This window comes from Gopherus evgoodei, chromosome 3 (assembly GCF_007399415.2).
Source record: "Gopherus evgoodei ecotype Sinaloan lineage chromosome 3, rGopEvg1_v1.p, whole genome shotgun sequence".
Taxonomy (NCBI): Eukaryota; Metazoa; Chordata; order Testudines; family Testudinidae; genus Gopherus; species Gopherus evgoodei.
The window spans coordinates 123,497,434-123,511,339 of NC_044324.1; the positions used below are offsets into that span (position 1 = coordinate 123,497,434).

General features: G+C 43.0%; 1 protein-coding gene across 1 annotated transcript in view; it reads left to right on the plus strand.

Moving 5' to 3' along the window:
- UST (uronyl 2-sulfotransferase) overlaps positions 1-13,906 on the plus strand; it is a 303,668-nt gene that overhangs the window by 146,220 nt on the left and 143,542 nt on the right. Inside the window, exon 4 of the mRNA XM_030556533.1 lies at positions 2,675-2,754. Coding sequence (XP_030412393.1) covers positions 2,675-2,754 — 80 coding nt within the window. The remainder of the gene's footprint in view (positions 1-2,674; positions 2,755-13,906) is intronic.

Sequence of the window (13,906 nt, forward strand, 5' to 3'; positions counted from 1 at the left end):
CTTTCTTTTTTAAAAGATGACACCTGAGATCTAACCATTGCAACCTCTTTTCCTTTTCTTTCTCAAAGCAAGGTAAGTCTCTGAATGGGATGATGATTGTCATGAAATTATGACAGTCTTCTATAGATACAGCCACCACCCTTCCAGCAGATGTATCATGCTGACATTTGTTTGATGGAGATAGTAACTCTTGTTGGAAAATGTCAGTGTTCTGTGCTTTCAAAAATGACTCAGTCAAGTTCTCTCTGTTATTTTGCCTGGATTCTTTGCCACAGCATTTTTACTAGTCTCTGAACACTGTGCTGGGGGAGCTGCACAGAAATCTGTTTATATTTGGGTCAGGGAATCCAGAGGCTACTAAGAATGATTACACTGGACAATTGCAATGCATCTCTAGCTTGTGGCTTATTAGGGGAAAAATTAATAAAATGTTTAGACAAGTGAGTCATTGTATTTTCACTTGACTCATCAGAATTGCCTCCAGGATTAATTACCTGTTATTATTAGAGCTATTTGATGCCCTTTAAGAATTCATTGGTAGGAGATTAGGATATTAGCGAGCATTTCCCCCCTCTCCTTCTTTTTCTTAGCATCTCTCCTCCTTTCTTATCTTTCTCCCTTTCAGCCCTCTCTTTTTTCTCTCCCTTCCATAGGGTTTATAATCTCTGTAGACTGCAGCCAGTAAAGGTAGACCTGATCTCTCACATGGTGGAGCAGCAATGACAGTAGAAGGCCATGCTTAACAAGATAGATGAGACAACCTTAGGGCTGCGTCATTGCTTATCATACATATCTGGGGGAACATCAGTTGTGAGGGCAGGGATTTTTATTTTCTTTTATTCTAACTCCTAGATGTAATATATAAGGATCAGCATGACACTTGGGAACCAGTTGCAATAGACATCTTAGAAGAACCTAAAATAGATTATGAAAAATATAATGAATAAGAAACAATAGACTGTGATCTATAAATTAAAACCAGTGCCAAAGGACCACCAGATCAAAATGGGGATCAGTTAGTAAAAGTGGGTTAGTAGAAGTGGGGATCAGTTAGTAAAAAAAGGATACCTTACTGTGGATATTTTTCCACAGTAAGGTATCCTCCTCCAGCCTGGCATACTTCTGTGTAGGTGTGTCATTCCAAAATTCTCATCCCAAAGCAAGAGAAGGAAAGATGCATGCCCTTTTTTCCCTTGCTGTTTTCAGAAGGTGGGTGGTCGAATTGCTTTATGGAAAAATACAATAGATTTGCATTTTCCTGTAAATTCTTCCTATAGGATTTTCAAACTGTCCTAAATAACTTAACAGAGAATGATGTCCCTTTAAAAGAAAATGGTCTCTTGACCATAGGTATATTAAACTCTGTAATACTCTGTTGGTTTTTAGCATGATTACTCATTAGAACTCTGTTGGTTTCAAATCTGTTAAATGATAGGCTTGATGCTAGATTTGTCTGTTTTTGCATGTGGCAAGTAAGATGCCATACAATTTTAAAGAAAAATTATTTCCCTCAATGTTATGAAAAAGTCTTCAAAATTTATGACCTCTCAGTTTTGATTTCTCGTGTTTAATATATGAATTTATACAAAGTTAGAGCAGAACTTTAGAACAATTCTTCATCTTCCATTGCTATTTTTCTTTATGGATTGTTCCCACGTTGTGTATTAGTTTCCACTACCCAGTCTGTAAAATTACCACTATAATTATTGTGTTCTTCAAATTCAGTCATGTTCAGTGTCTTTTATTCTCTAATACAGCCTTGTAGTTTTTGATGTTGCCAGTTAGAAAATCAGAGGAGAGCAGAAATCAGGAAGTCAGAGTAACAAGAATGTTTGGAATTTTTTGCACATATTTCATTTAACATGTTCAGGCCCTTGACATTTTCCAGATCACTGTAAAAACTAGAAGTCTGCACACATGAGAATTTATTAATATAAACTGAGTATAATATATATAATACTCAGATTTTCACATCAGCTGTTTTACATGAAAAAAGTTTTAATTATCTTTAATAATGCAAAATTAAATGAACTTAATTCTAAAAGCCTTGCTAAAATGTCTTGAAAGCAGTAGGCCAAAAGGCCATTTAGAGATTTCTGTCAAATGTAGAATTATATTCACATTTTAAATATGCTATACAAAAGAAGAAATGGGAAATGTCTGCTTCTATATATGAGCAGACATCCACCCATTCAGTAATCTGGTGATAATAGAAACTGTTGTTATGTAAAAACAGTAATAGTCTCAATCCACATTTTCTGATGCAGATTTCAAACACTTCATATTTTGGAATTATAGTTAGTAGTTTAGATCCGTTTTGAAAATAGAGGCCACTTTCAAAATTCAGATCCAGATTTGGGTAGGTTTAGAATTAGGATTTTAGTTGTACCTTTGTCTAGAGTAGAAATTAACTTTTGGAAGTGTATAAACTCATGGTATAGCACACTGATTCCTATGATACAATGGTAACATTGATTCTAGATTCATGATGCTCTGCCTTTTTACATGGGTAACAAGCCCTAGAGTTGCAGTCCGAGTCTGACTTTTTTGGGAGTAGGTCTAAACTACTAAATGATTATGTAGTGTTTGAGTGTTGCCATTTCTGTCCAAAAACACAGCTTTGTTTAATTTGATAATTTTGATTTAATTGAAATTCTTGTTTAATTTTTTTTAGATGGAATTGATTAAAAACATAAGCACTGCAGAGCAGCCCTATTTATTCACCAGACACGTTCATTTCCTCAACTTTTCAAGGTAAGGCACTTTCCCAATTACAAGGCTTTCTTGTTTCTTTTTATTGGGTTAATAGAAATAACTTTTAGCGTCTCTTCAATTTCAAACAAATGTATGCCATTGCTGTGAGAAAAATCTCTTTTGATGCTGGAAGCTACACAAATAGGGTCAAAGGGTAAGACTTGTGCTACAGAATATTCATACAGTTTGTTTTAATCAGCCTGCATGCCACTGCATGCTTTTAACTACACGAGGTAATTTTAGTTAATGACATTTGCAGCTTAAAAAAAAATGTATGTACTGTATCATGTATTAATGAAGTTCCTGCCAGTTTTTCAGTTGATTCCCTAGCCTCTGTTTGTCAGAGGGTGGAGATGGATGGCAGGAGAGAGATTACTTGATCATTACCTGTCAGGTTCACTCTCTGGGACACCTGGCATTGGTCACTGTCGGTAGACAGGATACTGGGCTGGATGGACCTTTGGAGTGACCCAGTATGGCCGTTCTTATTCTTATGAGACACTTAATTATCGAAGCCACCATTGTTAAAATATACTGGATTAAAATCACTTTGTGAATAAATGAGAAACTGCAAATTTTCCTGAGCAGCATACAGTTCTCGCATATCTTAGCAGGAAAAGTTATATAATCCAGGGGTAGGGTGTTGCTTCCCAGTATATATATTACAGGAGTGAAAAGGAAATTCCTAGCATAGGAGGATAACTGGGTGGGGAGGGAGAGAGGAGGTAGGGGAGGTGAGGCAGAAAGAGGAATTAAATAAGTGAAAAAATGAAACAGAAAAGATAGTGGAGAGAGAAATACATATATTAGAGATTAATATCGTACAATTAGAAAGACTAAACAGTCCCAAAAATACACACTTGACACCCAAAGGGGTGGCTGTCTCAGGTGAGACTTGGAGATGCACAAAGCGCCTAGGGCCCCAGACATTACAAGTATAGTAAATCATCTATTGCCAATAGAAACTTGACATACAAGGCCATAAGGAAGCATCGTCTAATAAAGCAATAATATATATATATATACACACACATGCATACATTTAGTAATCAAATGATAGTTTGTACATTGGTGCACCAATCCCATGATCTAAGGCAATAAGAAATAAATTGATAACTCTTTAACCCCGATGACAGAGGGAGAGAGAAAAGGAACATGTATCAGTATCAGCTAGTGCCATCAACTTGTTTAGAGTAGCCATATCAGATCTCAGAGAGCAATTCCATATAGTTGGATTATTCCATAGATGTCTCCTCTTGCAGATTTTTGAAGTATTTTTCTGCCTCTTGAGGGGAACAAAATGGTACTCCCTTCTTGCCATTCTTAATGTGGAGCATTGCAAGGTATTTAATAAAATACTTCTAGTTTATTTTCCTGGCCAATTGTTTTGAATGGTTAAAAGCTGTCCTTGTTGCAATCACATCATGGACATAGAGCAGTATTTTAATTGCTGGTTCTACACATAACAGCTCCTTTCCCCCCCCACTCTAGATTTCTGCAATATAAGTTCCTTAGTGGTAAATTTCAGGAACTTCATGATCAGTGCTCTAGGCCAGGGGTTATCGCAACAGAATTTTGGTCACCTTAGACTGCGGCCACCAACTCTTGCTAGGGACTCTTTGACAATTTTTCCTAAAATACTTAATTAACTTTAGGAAAAATGAATACATATGCACATATACATGCCCAATCACAGTAATTTATTTATGTAGGGGTGTTTTTGCAGTCTCAACAGTAACAACATACAGTTGTTTCCATTCTTTACTGGACCTAAACAAAATAGAAACACAAATAAGGTGCTTTGCATGTTCTTGTCATTTTGTTGTTGTTGTTGTTTCTTTTGCTTTTTTGGTTGCAGGGTGGTTTTTTTAGACTTGCTAGCTGGTAAGTCTGCTTCTGTGAAAAGTGATATTTGTATGTTTAATATCACTTTTCACAGCAGAGACTTGTTAGCTAGCTGGGAGGCAGTGAAAAGTGATATTAACAAACATGCAAATATCCCTTTTCATAGCAGACTTACTCAGCCTTAGCAAGCTGAGGGACTAATTAAGCACTGGATGGAGAGGTGGATAGGGAGGCAGTGGGGGCCGGGGTGATCGGATGGTTGGGTGAAGGGCCAAGGGTGGCAGCGATGGGAAGGGGGTGAGCCTGAAGCCCAGTGGTCAGAGGATGGAGCCCACTGCTGTGCAGCCAGAGCTCAAAGCCCCACGGTCAGAGCTCCTTGCCAGAGCCTGGCTCCCACCACACCAGGGCTGAAGCCGGAAGCCTGAGCCCCACCGCCTCCTGCATTTGTGGCTCAAGAGGGGGGCAGGGACCAACCCCTCCTTGCTGCTCCTCCACTCCCCTATCACCACCCAGGAGGCTGTGGCTGCAAGAAAAGAAAGAAAGGCCGCATGTGCCACGGTGGCCACCTTTGAGAAACAATGTTCTAGGCTGATCTCCTGCAGCTGGCTGGGGGGCAAGAGCCTAGTGTTTTCATTCTGTATCGAAACAAAAATCTACTGGCAGATCCAATAGCTTAATTACTAGGTTAGGGACAAATTTAGAGGGTTTACCTTTCTCTCTTCCCTCAGGGACACCCACAATCTTGATATTATTTCATTGTGAGCGGCTTTCTAGATCAATTAGCTTGGTGTTAATCGTCTTGATATCATTACAGTAATTCCTCACTTGAAGTCATCCCGATTAACGTTGTTTCGTTGTTACATCACTGATCAGTTAGGGAACATGCTCGTTTAAAGTTGTGCAGTGCTCCCTTCTAACATCGTTTGTCAGCTGCCTGCTTTGTCTACTGCTTGCAGGAAGAGTAGCCCATTGCAGCTAGCTGGTGGGGGCTTCAACCAGGGTGGACCAGCAGCCCCCCTATCAGCTCCCTCTCCCCTAAGTTCCCTGTGCAGCAGCTGCCCAGCAGGGTAACAGTTGCAGCTGTCCCTCCCCGCATTGCCATGTGCTGCTCCTGCCCTCTGCCTTGGAGCTGCTCCCCAAGACTCCTGCTTGTTGTTCAGGGGACGGGGAAGAGGGGACCAATATCAGGGTGTCCCCCTCCCCCCTACTCCATCTCCATATAGAGCAGGGTGGGGACAGGACGGGGCTCAGGAGGAGAGAGCTTGCTGGCCGCAGCTGCTGTCTCAACTTCCTGATCTTTTTAAAGGCAATGTATGCAGTAGAGTGGTGTCAGCATACTTAAAGGGTCAATGCGCATCTCTCTCTCTCCCACACACAGGGTGTGTGTCTCTGTCTGCCATGTTGTCTCCCCTCCCTCTATTCATGCTACCTTGTAGAGTGTGTGGCTACAGTAACAACACTTTGTTAACCCTTGAGGGCTCAGTCAAATGCCAGTTCATCATTTAGCAGTGAGGCATTCCCTGGGAAATATCTCTTACTTCACCCCCTCAACCAAGCTTCACAGTCATCATTGCTATATACAGTATTAAATTGTTTGTTTAAAAATTATTGTGTGTGTGTGTGTGTGTGTGTGTGTGTGTACACATATATAAACCTCTTCCCCGATATAACATGAATTCGGATTTAACACGGTAAAGCAGCGCTTGAGGGGGCGGGGCTGCGCGCTCCAGCGGATCAAAGCAAGTTCGATATAACGCTGTTTCACCTATAATGCGGTAAGATTTTTTTGGCTCCCGAGGACAGCGTTATATCAGGGTTGAGGGGTGTGTGGGTGTGTGTGTATATATGTATACACACGCACATTATATTATATATAATATAGTTTTTTGTCTGGTGAAAAAAAATTTCCCTGGAATCTACTCCCCTATTTACATTAATTCTTATGGGAAAATTGGATTCGCTTAACATCGTTTCTTTTAGTCACATTTTTCAGGAACGTAACTACAACATTAAGAGAGGAGTTACTGTATAGCTTTTCATAACCTGTAATTTGTTCTCTTTGAAATCCTTTTCCACTTCAGAAATTCAGTGTTCTGCTTCACCCATCTGTCCGGACAGAGCTTATAGTGCACTCTGAATCTGTCATAGTGGTCTGTAGGTTGGAAACTGTAGATTTAATTTCAACAGTCTGTACAGCTATCAGCTGCGGACTGTCAGGCTAAGGAACCCTTTTGTTTGTAAAAGGCAGATCTCTCTCTTTTTGATGCTTTTGGATTGCAGGAGGAAGACACAGAGCTAGAGGGCAGAGGGCATCTTGAGGGTTTCAGGCGCAATATTTTGAGGGGATTGGAAGGTGGGGCTTAGGGAAAAATATTTGGGGATTCCCCAGGGGCCACCTCACAGCTCAAGCAACCTACATTTAGCTTGGTTGCAGCGCCCTCTAAGGTTCCAGATTCCTGATGTGTAGTTTGTGAAATAGCATTCCTGCTTGGAATTTATGGCTGTAGACATGGGTATAAGACACAGTATGAAATATTGAGCCAGATTTTTATATGAACTTTTAAGAAATAAAAATGAGTTTGCAATGTTTGAAAGTTCCCATGCACCACCACTATTGCATTTTTGATGTCTCAATATCCTAAGACTTAAAAATGATTCTTTTATTCTAAGTATTTTATTCCACATTGGATTCTTTTTAAAAAAAAAAATTTCTTTTTAAATAAGACATTTCCCACAATGCACACCTGCTTCTTTATTCGGCTCTCTCTACCAAAATACAAGAGCAGGCAAGTAGGATACCTGAGGAACAGTGAAGGGAACCTGGTTGTGATTATGCAGACTTTCAGTGAAGGATATTTCAAAGACAGTACAAAGTACTATATGAGGGGGGCAGGAATGGGAGATGATCCAAGTGACTATTCTTCCCCCACCCCCCACAGCTCATCTGCTCTGAACAGTGTGGTACATCCTCTCCACACAGATAAGTGCTTCTTGTATTGTATTCACGTTAAATTAATTTGTTCTCCATGTTTTTCTTTTCAATTCTTCCAGGATAATTTTATGTTGCTGCTACTACTGTAAAACTGAAACATGTAGGTTTCCTTTTATCCAAAGTGCCAAAGGCAACTGGACCCAGGGTGCAGCTATGCCTGGCAGATCGCTGTGCCAGCCAACGAGCTCAGCCACTTGCTGGCTAGTTTCTACAGTCACACAGGCTGCGATGTGTGTGGGCCTGGGTGCTAACTGGGTGAATTGTGGTTCATCCAGCCCCACCCATGGCTGTGCCCTGCGGTGATGTACAGGAGGTCAGAATACATGATCTGATGGTCCCTTTGGGCTTTAAACTGGAATCTGTGAATTAGACTTTACAACTCCCAGTGAAGTAGGTAAGTGCATTCCCATTTTAGAGAGGCAAACAGAGATTAAGAAACTTGCCCAAAGTCACACAGGAAGCCTGTAGAAGAAGTGGGAAGAGAACCCAGATTTTCTGATATCCAGGCCTGTGTCTTAGCCATCCTTTAACTGTATTTATCTGCAAAATTGGAGTCACTGAGAGTACCCTAGGAGCTGCTCTAGCTTATGGCATCCTATATCACCCCTTCTGGGCCATTGGAGCACTCCAGAATAGCTTGATCACAGCGTGCTCTGACCACTCCTCATCCCACTCACAAGGTATGTATCATCCCCAAGTACTGCGAGACATGAGGGCATAAGGTGGTTCCACCAGCCTTAGGCCACTGAGGGGAGGTCCATATGCTGTAGAAATTATCTGTGGGGCCAGTTCTGCTGCTGTGGAACTGAAAATTATTTGAAATATGTTAATAGGAACATAGGATTTGCCATATTGGGCCAGACCCAAGGTCCATCTAGTCCAGTATCATGTTTTTGACAGCCAGTGCCAGATATTTGAGGCCCATGTGAGAACCCCATGGTAAACAGATGTGGGATAACTTATCTCCTACATATAGCATCCTGATCTTTGGTAGTTAGAGATTAGCTGAAACTCTGAAGCATAAAGTTAATAGCGCTTACAAAGTTGTCATCTTTGGTTATAACAACTCTGGATATTCTTGATATCTGTATAAAGGCTGGAGTGTGAAGGAAATTGTAAATAAACAAAGGAGGACAAACAGGGTCTTTTCTTTCAGTGGGGATAAAGCACACAGAACCATGGGAATGATTTTCACTTTACTAAGCAAAATGCTTTTCTCTAATTCATAATTCTTGGTCCTATTAGCATTATGGGATCACACTTCCTTTACATATCTTTAAAGTCCAGGCATTAAATAGGTTTCTAGTTTTAAAAGGTGACTAAATCCAAGCTGGGGGAAGGGAGGAGTTAAATGTGAATCCCCTGTAGTCTGTTTATATAGACGTGTTCTTCTGTCATCTGTACCATGCACATTACTGCCTACTCATCATTCCTAGATTTTCATGTTGTTAGTTACTATCCTCTAAAAGAGAGAAAACCTTCAAACAAAAAATGTTCATCTTTCAGTTTAAAAACCGCTGACCTTAATTTCTTCCAGCCTGGGGCAGAAACCTGGACGGGGCCCCCTATTTTTTTCTTAGCACACCACAGCATGGACGGAAACAGCTAGTGTTCAATTAAAAAATGTCTAAAACCTTGCCTCAGGGTATGAGAATGTTTCAGGTCAGGATTGTTAGAAGATAGTGCAGGAACTTTGAAGGAACATGTTTGTAGCTGCCATGTAAAATACTTTCCCAATATCTTATCAGATCAAAGGACCAAAATACATCAAGGATGCAAACATTTTCTTGTTTAAATCTCAGTTAATTTCTCAAATATAATACATATAAAATTTGCTTTATGCCACCGTCTAACTCAAATCCCAATGTCTGGATTGTTTATCCGGTAGCTGAAGTCAGGGAAACAATATCAAGGCAAGGGAGAAAATTAACTGTAACCATTAAAACAAAGCCAAAAAAAGTCATTACATAATTTAAATAATTTACAGTTCTAATACACTTTGCAACTTAAAAACAGCCATATATAAAGCATGATTTAAGCTTCCTTGACAGTGTTCTGGGAAGCTGTCACTGGCAAATGGAAGAAAGGGAGGGTGTCTTAAATTATTGGACCTGCGTCAGTAAGGTACTTAAACACATGCCTAACTTTCAGCATGGGAGTCAATGGCCTGGTCATGTGTTTAAAGTCAAGTATGCACTTAAGTCCCTTTCAAACTTGAGACTGTAATTTCTGCAAAATATCTTTTTTAATTAAAAAAAAATGTAGCCCTTCTGGTTCTGAAGGTAACCACCCAATGTAAAGAGGTGTGCAATGCTTTCTTCCTGAGTATTGAGACAACTCGAGTACTGAGAGATTATACAAGCAGCAGCAGAATGAAAAGGGCAAAAACACAGGTTGTGTTTTTCATTTCAGAACCATGAAACTGACCAAAATTAAGTCAATTTCACCCATTGTTGATTGGAAAGATTCTGAGAGGCAGCAGAGGAATGCAAACAGAAAGGTGGTGGTAGAACAGAGAAAAGAATCTCAATCTCCTGGCTAGCAGGCCTGTGTGTTAGCCTTCCTTCCAAGTGCATTGTATGATAAATAAGAGTCACTGAAAGTACCTCTAAGTGCAACTATTTACAGGGGATGAAACCCCACCCCCTTAAAGAAAAAAACCCCAGCAGCAAACCATAAACCCTGCATCTGGGTTGAGAAGTAGAGATTCCTCTTTCTCTAACAGCAGCCTGGAAGCTCGATAATAGAGTAGTAGAGACAACTTACTCCTCACTGTCACCCATCTCCTAGAAATCAGGAGGCCACGGAGTAAGGCAGACTTAGAAAGAAGTCTTTGCTAGAGGGAAGGTTACAAAGGTATAAGATACCTCCCATGGGGCTTGTCTACATCAGAAAGTTGCAGCGCTGGTGAGGGAGTTACAGCACTGCAACTTAGGAGGTGTACACATCTGCAGGGCACCACCAGCGCTGCAACTCCCTGTTTGCAGCGCTGGCCATACTCCCGTTTTGTCTCGGGTGTAGAGGATCCAGCGCTGGTGATCCAGCGCTGGTAATCAAGTATAGACACTTACCAGCGCTTTTCTTGACCTCCGTGGAATAAGCAGGTATCCCAGCATACCTGAGGAAGCCTCTGGTAATCAAGCTGGTCTCCTTCCCCGGCTTGCTCTCGCGTTCCCCGAACCCGGAGCAAGCAGGTCTCCTTCCCTGAGGTTTGCTGGGTGGTTCCGGGAACGCGAGAGCAAACCGCGGCGAAGCTGGTCTCCTTCCCCGGTTTGCTATCGCGTTCCCCGAACAAGCAGGTCTCCTTCCCTACGGTTTGCAGGGTGGTTCGGGGAACGCGAGAGCAAACCGCGGCGAAGCTGGTCTCCTTTCCCGGTTTGCTCTCTCGTTCCCCGAACCCCCGAGCAAGCAGGTCTCTTTCCCTGCGGTTTGCAGGGGGGTTCGGGGAACGCGAGAGCAAACCGCGGCGAAGCTGGTCTCCTTTCCCGGTTTGCTCTCTCGTTCCCCGAACCCCCGAGCAAGCAGGTCTCCTTCCCTGCGGTTTGCAGGGGGGTTCGGGGAACGCGAGAGCAAACCGCGGCGAAGCTGGTCTCCTTTCCCGGTTTGCTCTCGCGTTCCCCGAACAAGCAGGTCTCCTTCCCTACGGTTTGCAGGGTGGTTCGGGGAACGCGAGAGCAAACCGCGGCGAAGCTGGTCTCCTTTCCCGGTTTGCTCTCGCGTTCCCCGAACAAGCAGGTCTCCTTCCCTACGGTTTGCAGGGTGGTTCGGGGAACGCGAGAGCAAACCGCGGCGAAGCTGGTCTCCTTCCCCAGCTTGCTCTCTCGTTCCCCGAACCCCCGAGCAAGCAGATCTCCTTCCCTGAGGTTTGCAGGGTGGTTCGGGGAACGCGAGAGCAAACTGCGGCGAAGCTGGTCTCCTTTCCCGGTTTGCTCTCGCGTTCCCCGAACCCCCCTTGAAGCCGCCCAACAGCGCTGCAGTGTGGCCACATCTAACACCACTTGCAGCGCTGGTTGCTGTAAGTGTGGCCACTCTGCAGCGCTGGCCCTATACAGCTGTACTAATACAGCTGTAACAACCAGCGCTGCAAAATTGTAGATGTAGACATGGCCTGAGACTGATGTGAAATGCAGATGACTGGAGAAGGGCTAAGACCACCACCCTGATGGGAATTCTTGATGCTTCCCAGGAAAAGGAATTGACTTCTATCAGGGAACAGCTCTTGCATCTTGCTAAGGAACCCTCCCCACAATCCTCTGTATTGGTCTGTTAGGTATTGATCATGCGTTTTCAAACTGAGGCAGAGCGGAGTTAGTTTTCCCAGCATATTTTGACTCTCTCACTTTTGCTTTCTTGGAGATTGCAGAGTTTTTACAATGTCACGTCAAACTAGGGGAACCATATGGCTTAGAAAGTGCAGGCTGGGCTGTTCTGTAGAGACAGATTTAGCTAATGAGTACCATTTTGAATGAACAGTCCAACCTGGAACACTTCTTTATTATAATGTACCATTTATAGTGCACATTTAATACCTTTTCGGTAACATACCAAATATACAAATAATGGTTAAAAAAAAATGATTAGAATCAGAGTATAATATTTGGTACTTCACACCCTGAAAATGTTGAAAATCTACAGATTGATAAAGATTACAGCTAGGGAAAGTGGAGAAAACTCTCACGCTGCTTCACTACTCGATATAGTGCTGCACATAATCACTGTAACTAAGACTAGAAATCTAAACCATTAATGCCTATTTTAATTTCAATATCAATTCTTACTGAGAAAGTATAAACCCAAAGTAAGCAAAACTGCCATCACAAATATAAAGACCAGTCACTTATGTGCCTTATAAGATCCCTACATACTATGTAACTACTGTTTAAATCAGGAGCAGGGCCAGGAGCTACAGGGAGAGCAGCAGCATCTGCTGCCACCACATGGTGGAAGGAGCTGGAGTGCAGTGATAAGATGGTTTGCAGAGAGAGGGGATGCTGCCTGGAGCAATCAGAGGCCCTGGTGCTGCCATTCCATGGGGAGGGGAGGGCTTCTCCCAACTACAGCAGGTCCTATTGCCCAGGCTTAGCACTTCACTGGCAGATCTCAGGCTCTGACATTCCACTCTGGAGAAACCCCTTTATCCCAGTGAGAAGTAAGAGGGAGGCTGCTCGGCACCCTGGTCAGCTGTGTGGTAGAGATCAGTTGAAGCCTATTTGTGTTCTGTCGCTACTACTTTCACCTCCAGCAACAAGTGGCGGGGGAGAGAGAGGAAGCGGGATCAGAGGCCAGAGGGATGTCAGAGGAGCTGGGGGTCTGGGATCTGGCAAGCTGGGGGCATAGGGACTGGGGAAGTGGGAGGGATTCAGGAGAAAAGATGGCAAAGAATGAGTGCTGTCACTGCTGAGGACCCAAGGGATGAGGCGGGCAAAACATAGCCCTGTCCTTTCTAGGAGCTGTGTGCTGGGGCAAGGATGCTAGCACGGGCTGGCTAAGGGATACCCTGGCACTTCAGTCTGCACTGCCTTCAGGACCATCCAGATTGCCCCTGCCAGCCTTTGGAAGCAGGCTGCCCTCCCCATGGAACCCCATCACCACACTTAGGGTGAGCCCCCCAGCATTGCAACAAGCCTGGATAGAGCTGCCCACAAATGCAAAGGCAGCATTATCCAGGCTGGAGTTAGCTCCAAAGTGAGCTCCAGCATCCGCAGCCTGTGATCCCCTGCCCTGCCAAAATGTACTGCTCACTGACTGAGTGTGACTGCCGATGTACTGGTGCGCTTGGCTTTGCTGCTGAGTGGAGTGAGGAGCAGGCAGGCTGCATTACGGACTGAGCATTGTGAAGTGAATCCTTCTGAAATGAGCAGAGCACTTTGATCATTGCCCATCTACCAAAAGTTGGAACCCACCCAAATTTTCACTCCGAGCCACACCGTTCTATTACAGACCATTACATTTCATCAAGTTACCCATATATTGAGCCCAATAATTGTGTTTGACTAAAGCACATCTTCAATAAAAGGCATCATCCAGTCTTGGTTTGAAGATCTCAAAAGGTGGGGAATCTAATGATTAATCATCATCGCTGGTAAGAGTGGTGCCTAATTTCTAATTTGAATTTGTCTGGCTTCAACTTCCAGCCAGTGGTTCTTGTTAAGTCTTTCTCTGTTAAATTAAAGAGACTTTTAGTGCCCAGTATTTTCTCCCGGTGAAGGTACTTAGTGTACATATGCACTCAATCTTTTTTTAAGGCCTGGTCTACACTAAGAGTTTAGGTTGAATTTAGCAGCGTTAAATCGAATTAACCTTGTACCTGTTCAC